General features: G+C 40.7%; 1 protein-coding gene across 1 annotated transcript; it reads right to left on the bottom strand.

Annotated features, from left to right (window-relative positions):
* Positions 1-19,469: 19,469 nt before the first annotated feature.
* LOC124410938 (general transcription factor II-I repeat domain-containing protein 2B-like) lies at positions 19,470-20,726 on the bottom strand. The gene has a single exon (XM_046889685.1). It carries the CDS (start codon positions 20,724-20,726, stop codon positions 19,470-19,472), a length of 1,257 nt encoding a protein of 418 aa, XP_046745641.1.
* Between the last annotated feature and the right edge of the window lie 1,060 nt (positions 20,727-21,786).

Here is a 21,786-nt window from a genome sequence, read left to right on the forward strand (position 1 = left end):
GTGATGCTTGTGTATTTCAATTATATATTGTGACGTGGCGGGTCTACCAGCCCGTCACCGACCCGCACCTCAACTCCCAGGCGGCCGCGTCAAGCGCTCCTAAAGAGCAAGGGAAAGTCCTGCCGTGCCGCCAATGAACAACCAGAGTTAGCTTTAAGATTTATGTATTATTAGTAATGCTTTTGTTACTTCCCCGCCCAATTCTCTGACGTGACCGCCACTGCCGCCGCCACTGCCGACGCCGTCCAACAACCACCCTGCACTGCCGTCGCGGGAAACCGTGTTGAAAATATCGTAAATGCCTTTACCGACTGGGTAATCTTTCTTAAGTATAGTGACGTAGTGTATCATAAGATTTATGTAGTCTATGGTCTTCTTCGCTGACGCTTTGCGACGCGTCTCCTTTTTTTTCTACCCGTTACAAAACGCAACATGTCTGTGATGTACGCTGTTAAATAAACAAGTCACGACGATATAAAATCGTATTTTGTGTTGTGTTGTGTTGATTTACTAAACTTACTGTAACTCTAACAAACCGGAGGGACCGCAGGACGACCGGCGTGGAGTTCGAAGCTCCGGACCCAGTAGTCACGCTGTTGCTTGCTCGAACCTTGATGCCGCCCAGGACATACCGCTGCTGCCACCCAGGGGTCGAGTTGCCTCCACCTGAGTCTCTGATAAGCCTGGCCTTGCCACCCGGCACCCACAAACAACCGGACTCAGTTTCCCCCTGGGCACGCCGATGCCGTACGGACGATTCCGCCTTCGCCAGACCACCCTCGCAACCCGCAGCACAGCGTGGCGAACAGACCGGCTGCCTAGGCTCCCGCCGGTCTATCGCTAAAATCTACTTATCACCCCCCCCCCCCTCCCCCCCACCGTAGCGCCACCGCGGGATCGCGATCGCCGAGGGCCGGCGGCCACCTCACTCTCCCTTGCGCCTCACTGCTAATAGCTGTGTATCGTAGCGTAGGGAAACCAATTGTCAGTGTTCTAAGCCTTATCGCCGTGAAATTGCATTGTGTAATAGTTCGTGCCGATTTCGTATTGTAAAGTTAAACCGAGTAGCTGCCGTCCGATTGCTCTTTTTTGTGGAAGACCGGAACTGTGTGCCGTAAAAAGGTGGGCTGCCGTTATTCCAAATCTCGCTGGCTATAGATTCTTCACGGCCTCAGGCCATTTTTCCCTCTGTAACAGGTTGCCGGCCGGCTTTGGTCGGCCATTTTGTATGAAAGCCCGCGAGCATCGCGGTAGCTAAGCTTTGCTATTTGATTCTATTGTTGATTTTATTTGCTATTCTTATTTCATAACTAATATTAAATGCTCTGGTTGTTCATTCGGTAATTTTCTGCCGTTTTATTGTACTGTATAACTTGTAATAGATCGTGTACCGTGCCGCTTCCCGGCCGCGTACCAAGTTCTAGCGTGCGAGAGAGAGAGAGAATCTGTGAGTGAGTGTGTGCGCCCGTGCCGTTGTTGCCGAGCGTAACTACCACCGTCAAGCGGCGACAGGCGACCGTGCCGTTATATTATAGAAAAGCGACGAAGGATTATCTTGTATTTGTGAAACTGTTAGATTGTTAGCGAATTTGTTTCTGGAATTGTTCTGCCTTGTTCTGAGTTTTGAAATTGTTAACGAATTTGCTTAACAACGATTCTGCTATTGCATTAGTTATTGAACTGTTAACGATTGTGCTTCGCTTGTTATTCGCCTAGCTTGGTCGCTTGCCGCTCGTCGCTTCTAGCTAATACTGCTTGATTTTTGCCGTGTTATATTTAATTGTTTAATTTTTGTTGCTATGTTATATTTTATTTTTATTTGTTTTTGAATTGTATCGAAGCGTACCGCCACCGATAAGACCGCTTGCCGTGTAAATATTTTATTGTCTGTGCCTTCTGCCTTGCCGTAACGGCTCTTCCAGTTAATAAATGCTGGTAATTACATCTATAATCATTTGATTGTCATCTATACTATTTCACCTTCGCGCCCACGATCCCCTCACCGCTAGCTAGTCGGCTGTTTTTGCGTGCTTGCCCCTGTTATCGTTTTGCTTTTCGAATTTCGCTGTGTGAGTTTGGTTCGCCGTTCGAGTCGGCGAACCAATGCTATAGGACGGTAAATTTTGAATCTGGTAAGAGTATAGTCTCTTACGGCTCTCTCGAGCCTGGCGCCCAACACCTGTTCTGCAGGGCGGTCAATTATCACTTTTCTATCTTTCTACTGCCGTGTTGGTCAACGTCATTTATGTAAACGAGCCTCTGTGCCGACCCCGCTTTCCCCCGGGTGAAGTAAAAAGCACGTTACAATATTTAAAACAAAACAGTAATATATACCTTCACAAAAATTTAGTATTTAATTTCAGGCTTTTTTTAATCATAAATTGCTGAATCTTTGGCTGCCGTATGAAAGCTACGCGTTTCTTTGCGGCCAAATCCCGCAGTCGCTTGAGCAGAAGAAGCTGCATAGGGCACGCTCTTCCTGGTTTTCGTACCACTCGAGACCCGTCTCGAAGGCCGAAAACGCCTCGGCATGCGAACTTTGTGTGCTCGAACCTGCAGGTTCGTCGCTACTGCTGTGGTCGTTATCTCTCTTCGTTCGTACTTGACAATGAAGATACGATTTTATCATTCTCTAGGATATGATATCCAGGATTGTTCACGTCGTCCTTCAACCACTCTACAGCATCGTCTTCGTTGCAGTTCGTGAATCCCGGGATACTCTCGAATAATGCGACGAAGTCAGAGTGTTCATTTTCATCAGAACTGGAATTTCCTTCTTCGCCCTCTCGTCTTGGCTCTTCCGAAAGAGGCCACACTTTCTTCCAGGCGTTACTCAAATTGTCCTCCGTCAGCGATTCCCAACTGTTTGCTAGCATGTAGCAGGCGTGCTTCAAATTCAATGACTTCGAAAATGAAATCACGCATTCTTCGGTAATATCATCTGCCTGCAACAGTCGCCTGAGAATTTGTTTGCGGTACGACCGCTTTAATTTTTCGATAACGCCCTGATCCATCGGTTGGATCAATGATGTTACATTCGGCGGGAAAAACTTGACTACGAAGTCCGAGTCAAGGGCGTTCAATACCTCAGCGGATGGATGGGACGGTGCGTTATCTAACAGCAGTAACAACTCTTCCAGTCTTACCATTCACTCGACGCCATTTTCTCACGCCTTTTATAAAATCGTTCACGTACCAATCGCAGAACAACTTAGCGTCCATCCAAGCACTTTTCTGGGCTTTGTAGGTGACCGGTAACGTCACAATGTTCTTGAAACAGCGCGGCTTCTTAGATTTCCCGATTATTAACAACAGTAATTTGTGAGTCTCTGCAGCATTAGCACACGTCATCGCTGTCACCCGGTCTTTCGATACTCGAAAACCTCGCGCTGCCGTTTCTTCTCGAGATGCAAGCGATTTTCGTGGTAGAGATTTCTAGTTAATGCCCGTTTCGTCTGCGTTATAAACGTCTTCTCTCGAGAATCCTTCGTCCAAAAGCGTCTGAAATGATGCTCTGAAATTCTCGGCAGCACTGGAATCTGCTGATAGTGCTTCGCCGTGGATCTGCAATTCACGTATCCCATGACGATTTTTAAACTTCTGAAGCCAACCGGAACTGGCTTCAAAGTCCGCCGGTCCTTCGAGTTTCTCGTTGAAATCGAGAGCTTTCTCGCATAACAGTGGACCCGATATTGGTTGTCCCGTACTTCGTTTTTGTATGAACCACTTTGAAACGGCATCATCGAGATTTTCATATGTTGCACTTTTCATAGTTTTTCTTTTCTTTACCTCATCTCCACTATCCATCTTCGCAGCAAACAACGTAAGTCCTTCACAATTTTTCTCAATGTCAGTGATCGTTGCTTTGCCAACATTATACAAGCGAGCTAACGATGCACCGGTCTCACCCTTATCAAGCTTCGATAAAATTTCCAATTTTTTTTCCATCGTGAGAACATTGTGTTTCCGCTTAGACGAGGAAGAATGAGACGACGAACTCATAACACAGTCGACTATAAGACTAATATATAAACGGAGTGAATTTTGTGTGCTCGTAAATATCATGTGTTTAACTCTGCGCGTCGCCAAGAACTAAAAAATACTGCACGTTAAAGCAACACGTATAAGACCGTACGAGCTTGAGCGCGCTTGAGCCTGCGTGTTATTGGCGACAATGTAGCTCGAGAAAATGTACAACAAAGTACATAATTCGTTTCGGGTCCGAAGTAGTCTCTCGTTCATTTTGACAAATAAACAGATCTCATAATGGTGATTATTCATATCTCAAAGCTAGAGCTTCGCGAAAAGTACTTTCGAGTTCTCGTCTAATGTAGAACTTTGAAAAAGAATTACGTCAATCTCAAAATTTTTTGGACCAACGAGAATAATCGAGGGAAAAATAATATTGCGAAAAGCCGAATATTGTAGCTGAACGAAATATTCGAACAAAGTAAAAACCACGTGTTTTCCACACAATATTTGAGAACATTCTTCAAGCTTTTACGAAGCTGTTTTCGATCCGATCATTCCGTTTTTTTGCACAGACAAAAACATTTTTTTCAATGTCACATGAAAATGATAATTTGAAAATTTAGTTCTTTCAAAGTTCAAAAAAAAATTGGCGAGCTATTTATTAGTAATTTCGCATTTTTTATTTCGTTTTTTTTTCCAATTTCAACATTGATAAGGCAATACTGAAAATTATCCTACGTTGCTTTCTTCAAACCTATTCTATTTGGTAAAAGAAATAAGTAACGACGAGACACAGTACTGAAATTTATCGCAAAGGTCACAAAAAAAAGCTTCCGTGAAAACTTTTTATTCGTTCAAAAAGAAATTGATATTACGGACGTACAACAAATTATCTTGGAATCATGTTCATTTTATTTTTACTTCAACCAATCTTGAATATATATTTTTTCATACGTTTGTAACGCTCTCGGGTAATATTCGTAGTATTCACTTTTTAACGACCAAGTCGCTTAGATAAATTATTATTGAACAGAAGAAAAAAAAACAAGAATCAGAAGTCTTGCATTGAACACGACGATGCCATTGTATTTATCTCTAATAGCGAATTTTTATAAATTATTCAGCCAAGTTTTATTCCGTGTGAATTGAAAAATTTTATCAACGATACGTATCTTTGTAGTCATTCTTAATGACCCCATGCGAAATTAATTTGTCTTCGAGCATGACGAAGCTCGTTTTTTTTCGTTTGAGAGTACTTCTGTCGAGCGAACGTCGAAACATCTGACGAGCAGCATTTCGAACGAATAACAAACAAAAAAGGCATTTTTATTGTAAAAAAAAAAAAATTGCGCCATGGTTCGGATAATAGAGAGTTCGGATAAAGCAAGTATACGTTCGGATAATGGAGGGTTCGGATAGTGGGAGTTCGAATAATCGAGGTTCTACTGTACATTTTTTAAATGCGAACTGCTTTTATACGACAGTGCGGCAGTGTTGGAGAGGGGTAAAAACATCTGGGGATCGTTGAACGAGCGTTTTATTTTTGAGCGTACTAAATCGTGCGGTATATGCGAAAACAATGTAGTTTTAGACGACAAGTTTATGTGAAGGCGAAATTGCCGACCTGCGCCATGAATTTGGAGTGGCGACGCGTCTTGAGAATTTGCATCGTTGGGGATACTAGCGACATCGCGGGGGTTCTACTTACCGTTGCACCCTCCGCGTTGGTGGCGATGGTAAACACACATTGCACTCACTGATGGTAATCACCCACTGATGGTAACCCACACATGGGTCATACACGGGGGGGGGGGGGGGGGGGAGAACCACGGGGTGAGCCAGAAACAAGATATCCACGGTAAGTCGGGTTAGGGCGGTCACACGGACGCGCGCACACCTCACACGGACACACGCACACACCGATGAGCCAGAACCAACATATCATGTCTACTCTCGCTCAATTTTTGCTAGAAAATAACAGGTGAAAAGTCGGACAAACAGGTAGAGAGGATATAAAAAAATTATGAAGTCATGTGCCTAAATCCGCACGAAATGCCATATTTATGTATATTCTCACTTTGATCCTTATCTAGACCTCCAATCATTACTATAAAACTTGCTCGATGTTGCATTGGTAGGATTTCGGCTATGAGTTGTATCGTTTGTTTATTACCAAGAACATTTTCTCGTAAGCCGTATGATTTGCGATGAAAATACGTATTTATATGGTTTGTATTCGTCTGAAAATCTTATAATGCCGTAACGGTGAGGTCGCGTAACTTGCGAATGAAGCACACATCTCAATCCCGATATCTTAAATGCAACGTTCTTGCAAGATTCCAAACGGATGTTGATCAACTTGTAGCGTACTGTAACGATTGTCATTTTTTGACTAAGATACCTGTAGGTATGATTAATATTCGTGTAAGAAATGCACGTACAATGCCTATTGTATTGATATGACGAGGCTGAAGTTGAGTTAACGAAACATCAGGGAAAAAATCGTCACTGTGCCATATCTAAATGACTTTCAAGCAGTTGACTTTTGAAACTATCAGTAAGTGTTACGTCTCTTGAGCTGGAATAATCACTTTATCATAATCTAAAATGACCTATATGGGGGTTTAGTGCTCTTTAGTTGCTAATTTGTTCCTCAAATTTTGATTTCGTCGCTCCAGTAGTTTCGCCGAAATTGAGGGCGATGTCAATTTTTAAAAAAGTTGGCTAAGCCAGACCAACGGATGACGGAATAATAACGAAAAAATGTTGAGAATTTGTTGGTAATTAGTTGCTCGAACAATATACTCATTTCGAACCAGAAGAATCAACCCCTAGTCCGAAAACCACCCACCATTATTTGGTGGATACCTATATTGAACTTATATTCATTTGAGTGAATTTATATGTTATATTCAAATCAAAAATATTTCATTATACACGCAACGTATACGTATTATGCTCTTTCGCATGAGCAAAAACGGTTACCGCGGCTAGAGCAGCGATACGAACCTTATGAAAAGTCGTATTCGCAACAAGTGTCCATATTTACTATTGTGTCTACAGTATGGCATATTTGCTAGTAGATTTTTGAGCTTTTTATTATTCTTGAAAATGTTGTTCTAAATATCGATTGCGCTCCATTATAGTATTTCCGACATTAAAATTTGTTTCTACTGGATGAGAAATTTTGCCCGTAAAACGCAACCGTAAGTTTTTTCTCATGTTTATCAAAAGAAACACGAATTAAGTAATGAAATGTATTATCCATTGTTTGTTTTGGAATGTGTTTCTTTGGATGTACAGGTATGTGCAATTGCGGAAGTAAACTTCGCTGTGCCATACGAGGTGTCGATGAAAATGACAGTAATGTTTGTTTCAATTGTACCGTGACAAAAGGGTTCGGTGCGTGCGGTAAAAGGTACCTCTGAGCATTAATCAGAGGACTAGGAGCCAAAGAACTAATGCACAAAGCCGTACTCGTTTATCGGGTGGAAAAAGCAAATGACCTAATGTCAGAAGGGGATCCAGAACCACCGCACCTTTATTCGGCAACAGTTCTCGGTGTTGCGAAACATGAATATATCGCCCACCAATATTTAGATAGGGACCTGTTGAAGGTAATAGCGGTTATGAAGGCTACTCGTGTGAAGAATGTGGTCCACAACACTGGATACGACCCGTTCCATGTTGATTACTGGACGAAATATCAAACACAGTGCTTCAGAGCGAATTGTAATTGTTCCGTTGCAATTGATGCCACTGGAAGCACCATAAAAAAAAATCGAGAAGCCGGAAAAGGCACATTGTAAACACATATTTTTATACCAGTGTGCAATTAACTGCGATGGAGAGCAATTTTCAGTATGTCAAATGATATCCGAGAGTCACCATACTAACGCGATTCAGTTCTGGCTTATGGAGTGGATCCGGTCTGGGGACCCAATTCCTCGTAAGGTAGTAACAGATGCCAGTAGAGCTCTGTTAACTGCAGTTATACGTGCATTTACAGCATTCAGTACAATTGAACACTATGCCGATCCATGCAGAGTTGATGAGCTGCCGCCGTGTTATGTACGCATTGACGTCGCTCATTTTATAAAAACGTATGCCTGATTTCTCAAGGATATTCCACAACGCATTAAAAACTTTTATCTCGCTGCAATCGGGAAGTTAGTAGTTGCACGAGATATCTGTGAAGCTCAAAGCATTGTAAAGAATATAATCCTGGTTTCCCGCTCTGAGATAGACGGTCCTTCAACTTGTGGACGGAGCTCGCAACGCGAAGAAGCAAAATTGGCTTGGAAAACATTGCTCACTGAAGTGACTAAAGATATTGGACAAGAGACTAGGCTTGGAAGATCAAATGAGACCAAAATGCGGTTGAGTCATTTCGTCGAGGGTGTAACAGTGGAAGTGTGTTATTTTTTTTTCTTGTCAAAATAATTACCATCACGCAGGGTAGCTTCTTATTCACATTAAAAATTTAACTATCTTTAATTTTACTTATCACCGACATATCTGTTGGTTCAAAACTTATTCGTTCAATTCAATTAATTTTCCACCTTTGGTTGGTTCATAGTGAAATGATTCTTATCATGATGCTGCTGCTGTAGATGAAATTGTCACGAGTGAGAGCTCGGCGAACAGCTATTGGTCTAGGCGGGCGCCAGAAATTGAGATGGAAGTGGATGACGCTCTAAAAGAGGTTGGCGATCGTGAAAATGCTCACTATCTTTCGCGGTTAGCAGACCGTCTTTTGGAATATGTTGAAATGATCCCGCTCTGGTCAAACATTTTTCGCAATAAGTTCGGCTACGGCCGTGTACCGGCTTCCAGTGCTGCAGTAAAGGGAAAATTTCATAAAATCAAGATTCACCTCTTAAAATATTGTGCAACGCCAATGAGGGAAGATGTCTTTTTGCAGAAGCACGTAGACTATACCGGGACCATCTCTAGAAACTAAACAGGAACTGCGCATGCGCGAATTTAAATCCGCCGTCCGTGCAGTCTGGCCACCCCGAGACCCTGCTGTCAAACTCTGTTTCTGTCGGCGATGTAGTTCACATGCATTTTTGAGGTTAGAATATCAAGTCATTGAGATAGTCACTCGGAAAGGCCTGGGAAGCATTTGTTATTAAAAATTGATTGTTCAAAGAACGGTCGGAATTTAATGCTGTGCTCTTTGAAAATTCGTCCTATTCGATTGAAACAAGAAATCTGTTCAAATGTTGGGTGCTTGGAAGAAACAAAGCAGGTAGGTGGGGACAATTTATTCAATCATTTTCATTACTTCATACATTAAGAATAACAATGAAATTTTTTTCTTTCAACAGAAAATACAGCCAAAATAATAGCATCTCTGCTGTTCGCTGATGTCTTCTCTTCCCATCATTCAATTCATGACACATGCAGAGATCATCGGCCACTTTTGTTGGTTGCCAAAGGAAGTTGTAGATCTTACGGTTTCTTTCAATTTCAAATCTAATCTAAAAAAATCTAATCCGAAGAGTAAAACTCAGAAAAATTCTGTGACCCAAGTTAAAAATCAACATTTTCAAAATGTGCCTCAGTGTCACAATTAACTTTAAGGATAATCATCCTTGGAATCTGATTTAACACTTGAAACACTATTCATCTGAATTGAATACCAAGAGAGTGAAAAATAAAATATCAAAACTGCCGAAAATAAAATTTGAAAAATAATTCGGGCCAATAATACTGCTTGGATTACAATGGTGCACGGAATGATTGCTCTGTAAAATTAGTTAGCAGCAATTGTTGAATAACAAACTTATTACTATTGGCTCGATAGATCTAAAATGATGGAATATTCAAACACCATGATCTGTAGCGTGTCGTGCTCTTCAATTTTGCCACGACTGATGTTCAGAAGGTGGCGATGACCAGAAGAGATTCCCTCGGATACCTGTTGTCTAATGGAACAACGGAACAACCAGGTTCGATGTTTGGAACGATGGCACCAATCGAGAAACTATGGTCCTAGCCACCAAAACGTTTTGACCATCAGGTAAGGTATGATTTTCATCCTATTATCCAAACTTGAAACTTTAAGTCTGTCAGAACAAACGAATTTTATCATTGATTACATGTGAAAATATTGTAATATGCAAATATCATGGTATCAGAAATTTACTCACACGCTTCGACGCCTGACAACTTTAGTCTCGCTTCGATGATGGTTGTTTCCCACCTGAAAATATTAAAAGATATTATTATCAGACAAGAGCTTCTAATTGTTTTGGATACCACTAATTTTCAATAAATTGCGACAGAAAAACGAATTGCTACTTTTTGTACTCCTAAGCTTTGTGTTTCAAGATACACTATTTCTTTTATTCCTTGTTACTGATTTTATTTTAATATTTCATGTTCATCGGCACTGATTACTGGCGTCCGGAGCACTGCACTGTAACAAATCTACTCTGGAGCAACCTTCTACTGGGTTTCAACAATCCATTCATTTTTAATTTCATGTAAATAAAGAATCTGTTTAAAATAAACAATATTTTTACTTACCTGCCTCAGTTTGCCTAGACTCCTACTCGTTGATGACGTTCCACATTTAATTTCAGATTTCTTCTTTCAATAAATAACTGATCCAATTTCTGTGGCTTTTGATATTTGTTTCTCCATTGACGCCTTTATTGTGTCGATTAAATATCTTCTAATATCAACTACGGTATTGCTGAATGACACTTTTCTTAGAAAATTCACGATAAGTAGTAATAAATGTCAACATAACCTCAATACGCTACTTTACGCGCGAGAAATTCAGAGCCTTGTCACATTTCGTGTACGTTGGTCGCCTTGGTTAGCTGCCGAAAATTACTCCGCGGGGCAATTTCGCTGACCAATGAAATTGAATCATTTGGCGCATGCGCAGTTTCTGTTTAGTTTCTAGAGATGGTCCCGGTATTAATGCCCGTATTAAGATAGCTAGTTCTAAATTAGCTCGTAAAGATGATTCATCAGCACCTACAGATCAAACAGAGTCGTAAGATGAATGTCGTAAGTTTTTAATTACATCTTTGATTTAACTACACGGTCGACTGGTTACTTATGTGATTTATGGATGTTTATAAAAGTTCAATCAAATGGCAGTCCGATTGTGAGAATACAATCATATTGTGAGTTTAATGGCATAAGAGTAATAAGTTCAATTGAATTTTCTCCAAATACATGTATAAATCACTAAGATAATTTAAACAAATTCAATTAACCAATGCAAAAGTAATCGGTAACTTAATTTTTTTCAATTCACCGTCTTAAACGTTAATCCTCATTGAAATCGTTTACGCATTACAAAAGTGATTTGAAATTGAAGTTTTTTCATGTATACTTTAGAAATGTATTTGGTGATTGAGTTATTTTTAACGACAAATCATAAAAGTTATTAATAGTTGTATTTTTTTTTTAAATTGAAATTATCTGTAACGCCCAAAAGACGTTATGTATCATAATCCACGGAAGCAACCCACTTCCCTCGAGTAAACCACTCCTCGAATTAACTTTAGCCGTCACAAAGCACGGATATAACATATAAAAGACTGAAACTAGCCCTATAATATTCAAAACGAGTAAAGCCAAAGAGAATAGAATAATATGTATATACTAAGAAATATACCTATATGAGGCACGCTAATCCGGTACAGCAAGCAAAAACCCATATCTATATAACGCACGGCGTCCGAGCCTCGCGCGCCGACAAAGAGGGGGAGAAACCAAAATAGTATATAAGCCGGCACCTCGAACACAGGAGGACACTCTCTTCTTCCAGCTCTCTTTTGGAGAAGCTAATTCGCAAACAAAGGATCAACTGAGATCGCTCAGTTGATCCAATCATATACATTGTGTTCTAACCGTATAACGGCTATTTAAAGTATTATATTCTTCTATTTCGAAATCTCAGACCATTCTAAACAGCAAACCTACATAAATTTATATTATCTTTATTTACTGCTCTGCAGCTCGTCAACGACTCATAACGATCATCATTAATTACAATACACGCATTTAATCAATTTATTCGGTAGCTGGCGCCGATATTAGGCCACACAACTTTCTGTACTATTTCACTATTAATACTTATCATTATCATTCTTTTATCACCCAACATTGGCTGATTCTTTATTTTTCTATTTTTTTTGTATAATGTTATACGCCGCAGGCGAAATAGATTAAAATTCTTATTTTATCCAACACGCGCAAAGAGGGATTCTGTCAATCACCCACCCCTTCATCCCACCGGCTGCGTCTTATCACTATTGCAGTGAAGGATTCATTGCTGACACACACACACGGCTGCGGTCGTGCGCTATTGCGGCGCACTCCGCATTGCTAAATTACACGTCCATCCACATTAACGGCTGCGTCTTCTCACTATTGCAATGAAGGACTCATTGCTGACACACACACACAGCTGCGGTCGTGCGCTATTGCAGCGCACTCTGCATTGCTAAATCACACATCCATCCCTATTAACGGCTGCGTCTTCTCACTATTGCAGTGAAAGATTCATTGCTGACACACACACACGGCTGCGGTCGCGCGCTATTGCGGCGCACTCTGCATTGCTAAATTACACATCCATCCACATTAACGGCTGCGTCTTCTCACTATTGCAGTGAAAAACTCATTGCTGACACACACACACGGCTGCGGTCGTGCGCTATTGCAGCGCACTCTGCATTGCTAAATCACACATCCATCCATATTAACGGCTGCGTCTTCTCACTATTGCAGTGAAAGATTCATTGCTGACACACACACACACGGCTGCGGTCGTGCGCTATTGCAGCGCACTCTGCATTGCTAAATTATACATCCATCCACAACACCGGCTGCGTCTTATCACTATTGCAGTGAAAGATTCATTGCTGCGACACACACACGGCTGCGGTCGTGCGCTATTGCAGTGCACGCTGCACTGCTAAAGTACACATTCACTCACACCCTCGGCTGCATCTTCTCTCTATTGCAGTGAAGGATTCATTGCCACTACACACGCACACACGGCTGCGGTCGTGCGCTAATGCAACGCACCCTGCATTGCTCAATCACACACCCATTCACCTCGCCGGCTACGTCTACGCACTATTGCAGTGGTGGATTCTTCGCCACTTCACCCATGTAAATCCTCATACTCCCGCGCACAGTGTTGCACCTCCGCATCGAAGGACGAGCAGCACCCTTGCGCAGGGACCGCCCACACCAACACTTATCGACATAACCGCCCTTGAAAAGGGGATAAAGTACATCCAACGCGTCTGTGACAGCCACAGAAAAACGAGACGTTACATATCCTAACATCGATTCAGGCGTGCAGATGAAATCTAAAAAAATTGAGGATATACAGTCGACAACGTCTAAGGCCTTAGAAAATAGAAATAGTCCTGATAATGTTGAATTAGATTCATGTCCTGCATGCATCACTCATGAAAAGCCATCAGGTGCACATTTCTGTGTCATATGCGGAACACCAGTACATGCTCTAAGCCAATGTTCTATTCCTGTGCAAAACAGCGAAGAGGGATATGGACAACGTCGACTTTGCGTTGCCTGCAGCCGTGCGCAAAGCGTGCCGGAAATACTTGCAACACATAAGGTTGAAATTTAGCGAGGCCAGGGTAAAGCATCGGAAACGGAGTCACGAAAGGCACAATATTTGGGCATGAGAGCAGATGAAGTCAGGGACAAGTTGTTGTTCGAACAACATAACAAGTTCCCAATTATGAAAAACGGCAATTCAGGCGCTCTACAGTCAATCAAAATCGGAAAAGAAAACGTGCTTGAATAATACGTGTGCTTTCGATAGTTTTATCTAAATAATGTTGTTTGCGGCCTGTGATTGGCCTTTGTTGAGAGAAGCAGTCAGTAAAACATAGCTTTCTGTTGTGGTGATAATTTCTTTCAGATAAAGTTCCCTGAATTTTCCCTGACTTTTCCCGTCAACAAATTTAGAATTCCCTGACCTTTTTCCGCGAAACTTAAGTAATGTTGGGCAGCTGTTACGACTCAAACCTCCAGAAATCGTGCACGTTTAATATATGAATTTGAATTCGAAAACACATTGTATTACTTCGTTCAACACAAATAATCAGAAACTGTAGAATGTTATTTCCAAAAATTAGATTTGCTGAATTTACGAAGCATAGTTGAAGTTTGAAAACAAATTATAAAAAATATAAGTCGTTCCCTGACTTTTACCGATCGGAAAAATTCCCTGACTATTCCCAGTTTGCCCGGTTTTGCCGGTCATTCGGCACCCTGTGTTAGCACAAATCGTAGATTTGGTCAATTCAAAAATGGCGTCGCCAACTTCACACACATTGTGTTGTGTGCAAATCTTATACGTGGTTGAACCAAGCAAGAGAAAGGGCAATGAATCACTATCACTAAATATTTGCTCAATGCGCAACATTTTCTACTAATTCCAACAATATTTATTCCTTCATATAGTGATACGCATTCAAATATAATTTCATTGCGAATATAACAAAGTAAAACTTCTCTGAGTGTACAATATGTGCTGTAACGTGGCATTTTTTTTTTATGCTCGTTAGAAGTGGCTCCCCGAACCTTAGGCGGGACTCTAACAAGGGATTTCGCGACAAGAATGATTATCTAATTCGTAAAGAGCGCCAGGACAAGGGTCACGCATCCGAAACAGTGAGAGGGGACCCTTTACAGGCTAGCGAATGGAGTATTACAGGGTCTTTTTGTTTAATTTTGTTTTGAGTATTTGCAACACCAACCAGGGAGATAGACGAGGAATTCGAGAGTGTGGAACCGGCCGTAAAGAGAGACCTCAACGGAGGATACACCGCGAGCGAAGGGTCTCACACGAGGCTACGGAGGGAGCGCCAACGCCGAGCTCTGCCGCGAGGGAAACCAAGGCGGACGAGATTCCCGCTGTTGGCCCGCGAACCGTAGCCTGCCTTCCTCGCGATACACCATCATGCCAACAATCGTGCTGCCTCTACGCCACTGACGAGGACTGAACACCGGAGAGTCAAACGACCAATCTGCGAGCCGCGACAGCGGAAAACGACGTTAGCGATAAGCTAGAATTTAAGAGACGCGTAATTCGATACCCAATAAGATTCGTCAAATTCCGGAAACGACAACGCCTCGGTTTTGAATTTTTGGCTCGGGGTGACGGAGCAGGACACTTGCGTCCTGGTGCTGAATCTAGCGAAGGCTGCGAAAATTTTGTAAAAATAGTTTTTTGGGTTATGGAGAGAGTTGAGCGATTGATGTTAAAATTTTGGGATTCGCGGAAGACGGGACTATTGTCCAATTATCGTGACGGAGATTTTTCTGGTCTGAATTCATTGCGGTGAGCGCTATTGCTTCTTTGCGGAAAAATTTCGAGAACGGTTTAGGTCGGCGCACCGGGTAACGGTTGGCCATGTTGAATTGCGTCAAACAATACTCGAAATTCGTTTGCCGATTTCCTTGGTTGGTGGCCGGAGCTTGACTTTTATTTTGTTTGTTTTGCGATAACGTATCGAGTCAATTTTGGCTATTGTACATGTTGAGTAGAGTCATTCGTTTCGTTATTTGCGAGCAGCCCAAATTCCGCTGCACAGGGTCAAGTCGCGTTCGCGTGTTCAGAATGTGTCACCTCTCGTGTAGGTCGCGTATCGCTAAGTGTGAGCGCTCTGTTTGGCTGGGTTATTATTTCTAGTTTCCTTGTTTGATTTGTTTCGGAAGATAGTGAAGTTTCGGATGCGTCGCGATTAATCGCTTCGATTTAAGTTTTTAAGTAAGAATTACTGTCGAGTACTTGTAGGGTATGTTTGGCGATTAGCGCGATAATTCTGTTAGGGTTTGACGAATAGCGCCGATATTTATAATTAAGGGAAGGACGATCACGAGTAGCGTGTTCGTATCGTTGCCGATTTTCTGTATTTTGATTTTTGGTTTTGTTGATCTCGTTGAGACGAGGAACGCGCCTAGCGCACGTAGATTTAAGGTCTAGTTAAGATTTGATTGTCTTTCTATTTTGTTTGTGGAATCGCGGGAGGCGAATTGAGTATCTGTTTCTTTTTTTTCTTTTGTTTTGTATCGCTTCGAATTTTTCTTTTGAATATATTATTTTATTTTATTTTGTTAAATTCTGTATCGTGTCGAGTGTCCGTTCTTTCTCTCCGCAAAACTACCCACCCCCCTCTCCGCGGTACTGAGCTACCTGGCATAGAGAAGGATCGCCGAGGAATTGCGAAGGTAAAGATTCGAGGCGTGTTTATCACGCCAGGCGCCCAACAAAATTTCGCGATAGCTTTGGTAAGCTGCAGATTGCATCGCGGGTTGCCGCATCATTGTGCACCAGGTCAACTCTTGGGAACGTCTCCGGGTGAACAAGAGCAGCGAAAAACCTCGTCACAGTGCATATCCAGTTTTCATAGGAAAAATTTAACTTGATTCATTGAATATTTCGTATGACAAACAACGTGTTTCATGGTGACTTCCATTTGCATTGATTTGAATTCTTCATCTACTCATTACATCAGATGTATTGCATTCGATTTGATAACAAATCGTTGTGCTCGTAAAACAATTTACATTGGGACTCAAGAACCTCGACGTCAACGCGACGTTTACGCTTGGACGTCACGTGCGGACAATCGCCAACCTTCGTTGCGCGTATTGTCGCTCCGTTGGTTCGAACACTACGCGTAACGAAGGTTGGCATTGCAAACGTTTTACTTGTTTTGAACGGAATATGATTGATAAGTTCGATAACTTGCATTCTTGGGTTACACGTGGGTTTATTAATTTATATGAAAAAGGTCTGAGGCAAATTGCCTCATTGATTAAATACATTGGTTACCTAGTTTGATCAAAATTTTTATAAATAATTCTCAGTATTTCGTGTTTTAAACATAATATGTAACGTTTATCACAGATGACACAATCGAAGAAAAAGAACCCTTTCATCGAGTGGGTTTTGATATCTTTGACAAAGGGCTGAGAGCCTACTGTAATAAATCGCGAGCCGCAATATTGCTCGAACTTTTCAAGAAGGACAGTGGCGTCACACGCGATGGATGCCGTCTAATTGACTGTGCGACAAATGTTGGATACCTGGCTGGTGTACTATTTAGAAGGATACCCAGCTATCGAGAAAGATCGCAATGTGACAATGGATGCCCAACTCGGGAGAAAAAGTTGCCCATCATAACAATTCAGCGAGCAACTCTATGCGATGGAGAAAAATTTAAAAATGTATTTCTGGATCAGGTTAGGCTCACTGGCCAAAAGAGATGTCCCCTGAAATTATGTTCGGGATGGGAAGCAACAGCATTGTCGGCATTAGGTAAAATTTTTGCATACATAATTATCCAGATAACAAAGTGTCCTCACAGCGATGGCGTATACGCTCGCACGTGTGCGGATTCACCCGCACTGTGTTGCCCTCACCTTACCAGACATATGTGTCGTCAATTGAGACGCATATCGCTCGCAAGTTATGAGTTCAGATCGCTAGCATATCGTGAGGATCGGTGGAAATGCATTAAGGCTCATAAATATTTCCGAAATTAATAAAAACCAATCAATTTTTGAAAAATGTATTAATCATAATATTTGTTTCTTCGAACAAAACAAACTTTCATATTGCATTTATATGATATCCAACATTATTATTGAACTTTCTTCTTCTAATAATTTTGTATAATATAATGCACTAACGAAAAATTTTTTTCGTTCTAGTCGGTTCGTATAAAATAGCAGTACTTTCATATCACATCCAATGTTAATAAATTGAATTTTCCTCGTGTAATTATTTTCCGTGAACTTATACAGTAATACAAACTTGAAGACCACCCAGATAAAAAAAAGTTATATATAATTATATATAATTCATATATAAATATACATAATTTTTATATAATTTATATATAATCCATATATTCATATGTAATTATAAATAACTTATATATAACCAAATATAACTGTATATATAGTTATGTATAATTATACATGAATTATAGGTATATAATTCTATATAAATTATATACAATTTTTTTTACCCGGTCGTATACCTATATTAATTATAAATAATTATTTTTTTTGCACTTTTTTCTTGTAAATCAAAGTATTGGAACACAAAAAATCTTAGTCTTTTCTATCGTATAGTATTTTGTTATGAATTAATACTGTCAGGAACAAATTATCAGTAACAATTGCTTCACTCACATATTCAACTTACGTTTAAGTAGCAACTTCTTTGAGGGAAACGAATAACGAGATCATAGAGTATATCGAATTATAACAATACGAAGTATTACATATCATATATAGACTTTGGTTCATGACTTAGACATGTCTGTTGAGACGACTTAATCGTAAAGTAGTAGAATAACCGATTTTTTTTTCAATGCCAACGGGCAACAAGAGCTTAAAAATATAAATTTATAAATATAAATATATGTCTATCTACTGAAAAGATTTGTGGAAATACGTGAAGTTAGCGTTTTTAAGACGCCTGAAGTTAGCGTTTTTAAGACGGCTGAAGATAGCGTTTTTAAGACGCATGAAGATAGCAGTTCAAGCAGAACATGGCTCCACATTCTCTGCCGGACCGCGGCTGACAGCGACAAGCTTCACACGATCGGCCGCATGGCACCGCCTTCCTCGCAATTTATCCCATAAAAAAGTTAACCTATAATTATAAATAACTGGGTTCGATTAATCTATCAAATCAGAAATTCTAATTCCAACTCATGGCAATGCATGTTGAAGCTACAGCAGAAATAGCTGTGTGGCGCGTATTCGTGGTCAAGGTAAGAGGGACGATGTTTTTCATAGTACAGGAGAAGCGCTTCGTATTCGTCGTCCAGGTCGGAGGGACAATGTTGTTCGTCGTCCAGGAGCAGCGCTCCGTAGTATTCGTTGTCCAAGTCGAAGGAACCAGCGTATTCGTGGTCCAGGTCAGAGGGTCGATGTTTTTCAAAGTAAAGGAGAAGCGCTTCTCCTTTACTATAAAAAAACTACCAAAAATATAAAAGAGGTAGAGATACCAAAGTGAAGGCAAGTGCAAAAGAGATAACAGATAAATTAAAACACTGTGACACAATTACGGAACACATTCAAAAATACGGGATGTGGATTGGTGAGTTTGATATATTGGTGTAATATGATAAGGGGTCGTCTATATATTGAATAACGCGATTTTGGACCATTTTAACACCACACTCTTCCCCCTACGGGCTAGAAATAGCTGTATTTTGAATGTCGCATAACAAAACTTAGGCTCCTAATTTGTAAAAAAAAATCAGGCGAATAGTTATATTTCAAGTATACACCACAAGTTGTACGAATGCCTCGAAGCGTAGACGGCTCAGTCTCACAATCAGTGTTACGGCAATGGCACGAGTAATGAACAGAATATAATAGGAAAAAACAATGAGAAATCGTTACAGGAGTCAGACGAAGAAGTGATATAAAATAAAGCGTTACGTAATACTTGATTAACCAATGAAAAGCAATATGCGCATACCGTAGAAAACGTTCGAAACTCTCGTGTCCCCAAATTTTGCGTACTTTTCATTACCCAGCCACGTGAACTGAGACACTATCTGTCTGAAGTTTGGAGTAGAATTGGTGCAAGCTATTAACATTAAATCCTGGAGATGTTCATTAGTAAGTCGAGATCGAAATTTATTCTTAATGAAGTTCATCTTCGAAAATGCTGCTTCACAAATATATGTTGACCCAAACAAAGTCAGTGGTTTGAAAGCTAATTTTTGTAGTTCTGGATATTTATTACCACACACAAATTTTATCCAGAACTCTTCACTGGAAACTTCCGCATATTTGTGTTGTAAAACTGTATTTTCTTGGAAATCGATCATTTCCATCTGCAGAGTAGCTTTATCACTCCCGAAAACAATTGCAGCTTCGTTGCTCCATTCACCATCGGGATGCGAAAAGTAAATGCTGCTGAGGATTTCTACAACATTCGCAATTTTCTCAAAATCTGCGAACCTGTTTTTAAATTCCAATTTAAGATCCGTAATGAACGTCTTGTATTGCCCGACGTCAATCTCGTTGTCCCTGCTGATTATTTTATTTAAATTGGGGAAGTGTAAGCATTTATTACCAAGATCATTAATAAAGAGGTCAAGTTTTCGCGAAAAACTTTTTACTCCTGCCATGAGCTCCCATACAAGCTTTCCCTTGCCTTGAAGTTTAAGGTTCAGGTCATTGATATGTTTAAAAATATCCGTCAAGAAAGCAATGGCAGCTACATTTTCTTTGTCGTTTAAAAAACTTAAGTAGACGTTTGCTGAAGTCTGATCACTATTAAAAAGATATGTTTTCAAGTGTTCTAAAATGCTGAAGAATATTTCTAAAACGCAGCCTTTGCTTAACCATCTCACATTATTATGCAACAGTAGATCGTCACATTGTGCATTATATTCTTCAAGAAATGATTTCAATTCACGATGCTGCAGTGATGATTTCGCACGAAGAAAATTCATTTTTTTCATCACTTCTTGCATAATACGCTCAAAATGATGTTTGAGTTTGCAGCAAAGCACAGTTTGGTGAATAATACAGTGGTAGGAAATCAAATTTTCATTACATCTTGCATTGCTACTCATCAGGTGAACTAGTTCTTTTTTACTCCCAACTATTGCTGGCGCACCGTCAGTAGTTACCGATAAAAGCTTTTTCAAGTCTAACTCATCTTTATCAAAATAATCCATCACTGCTTCTATCATGTCTTCTCCTCGGGTTCTTCCTTATAGCGGCAAAAGAGCCAATATCTCCTCAACAAAAGTTTCTCTCGTTTGGTCCAGGTAGCGTACAAAAATAATTAACTGTGCCGTATCGGTGACATCGCATGATTCATCCATAGCCAAGGCGCAATAGTTTGCATTATTTAACTGCCGCTTCACATCACAATGATTTTCTTCTGCCAAAACGTGTGTATTTCTGGTGCTAGTAGAAGCAGATAACGGAATCCGTCGTATCGTCTCAACAACATCCTTTTTGCTCTCAAATAAAGCATTACCCGCCTCGAGAAAGCATTCTTTAACTACGTCAGCATCAGTAAATAGTTTCATATGCTTAGCAAGAGTCCAAGAAATACGTAAAGAAGCCTCACCACATTTTTTCTGCGCAGTCATTGAGCGACTTATGATCTGGGTCGAAGATGAGTAACTTGATAGTAAACTTGCAATTTTAGACTTACGCAGATCACTACCAAGTGGAAAGTTTTCGGCAAATGATTTGTGTTTGGTATCATAATGTCGTTTTATATTCGAGCTTTTAATTAACGCCACTGTTTGGTTACAAATTAAGCACATCGGTACTGCTCTAGCACGATTTGGCAGCGTAAAACAATACAAATCGGTCCATACTGGCAAAGACTGTCTCTTTTCATCCTCAACTGTTCGTTTTTTCGGTTCCATATTATTAAAACTCGCTAATGTAAACAGGTAGGTACTTAAACTAGTTAAGTAAACAAACAAACGTAATATTTTAAGCACGTGGGTCGTCGCGGCGTCCGTCACTCAAAATTAAAACAAAAACACTGACCCCCTGGCGGCCGACAGTGCAGTCGCGTAATTACCTCCGCCCTCGCGACGCCCCGCGCGCTTCCCTGACGCGACGATCAACGCTTTCGCAATCTGCGAACTCTTTCTCGCTTGTTAGCTCGTTACTTCTCCCGGCCGTTTTCGAATTAACGTCAACAAAGATAATACGGGGGACACATTTTTATTAAATTACGTTCTCTGTCGTGCAAGTTGCTGTGTTCTCGCGGTCCGCACAAAATGG

The sequence above is a fragment of the Diprion similis genome, chromosome 10, assembly GCF_021155765.1.
Source record: "Diprion similis isolate iyDipSimi1 chromosome 10, iyDipSimi1.1, whole genome shotgun sequence".
Taxonomy (NCBI): Eukaryota; Metazoa; Arthropoda; class Insecta; order Hymenoptera; family Diprionidae; genus Diprion; species Diprion similis.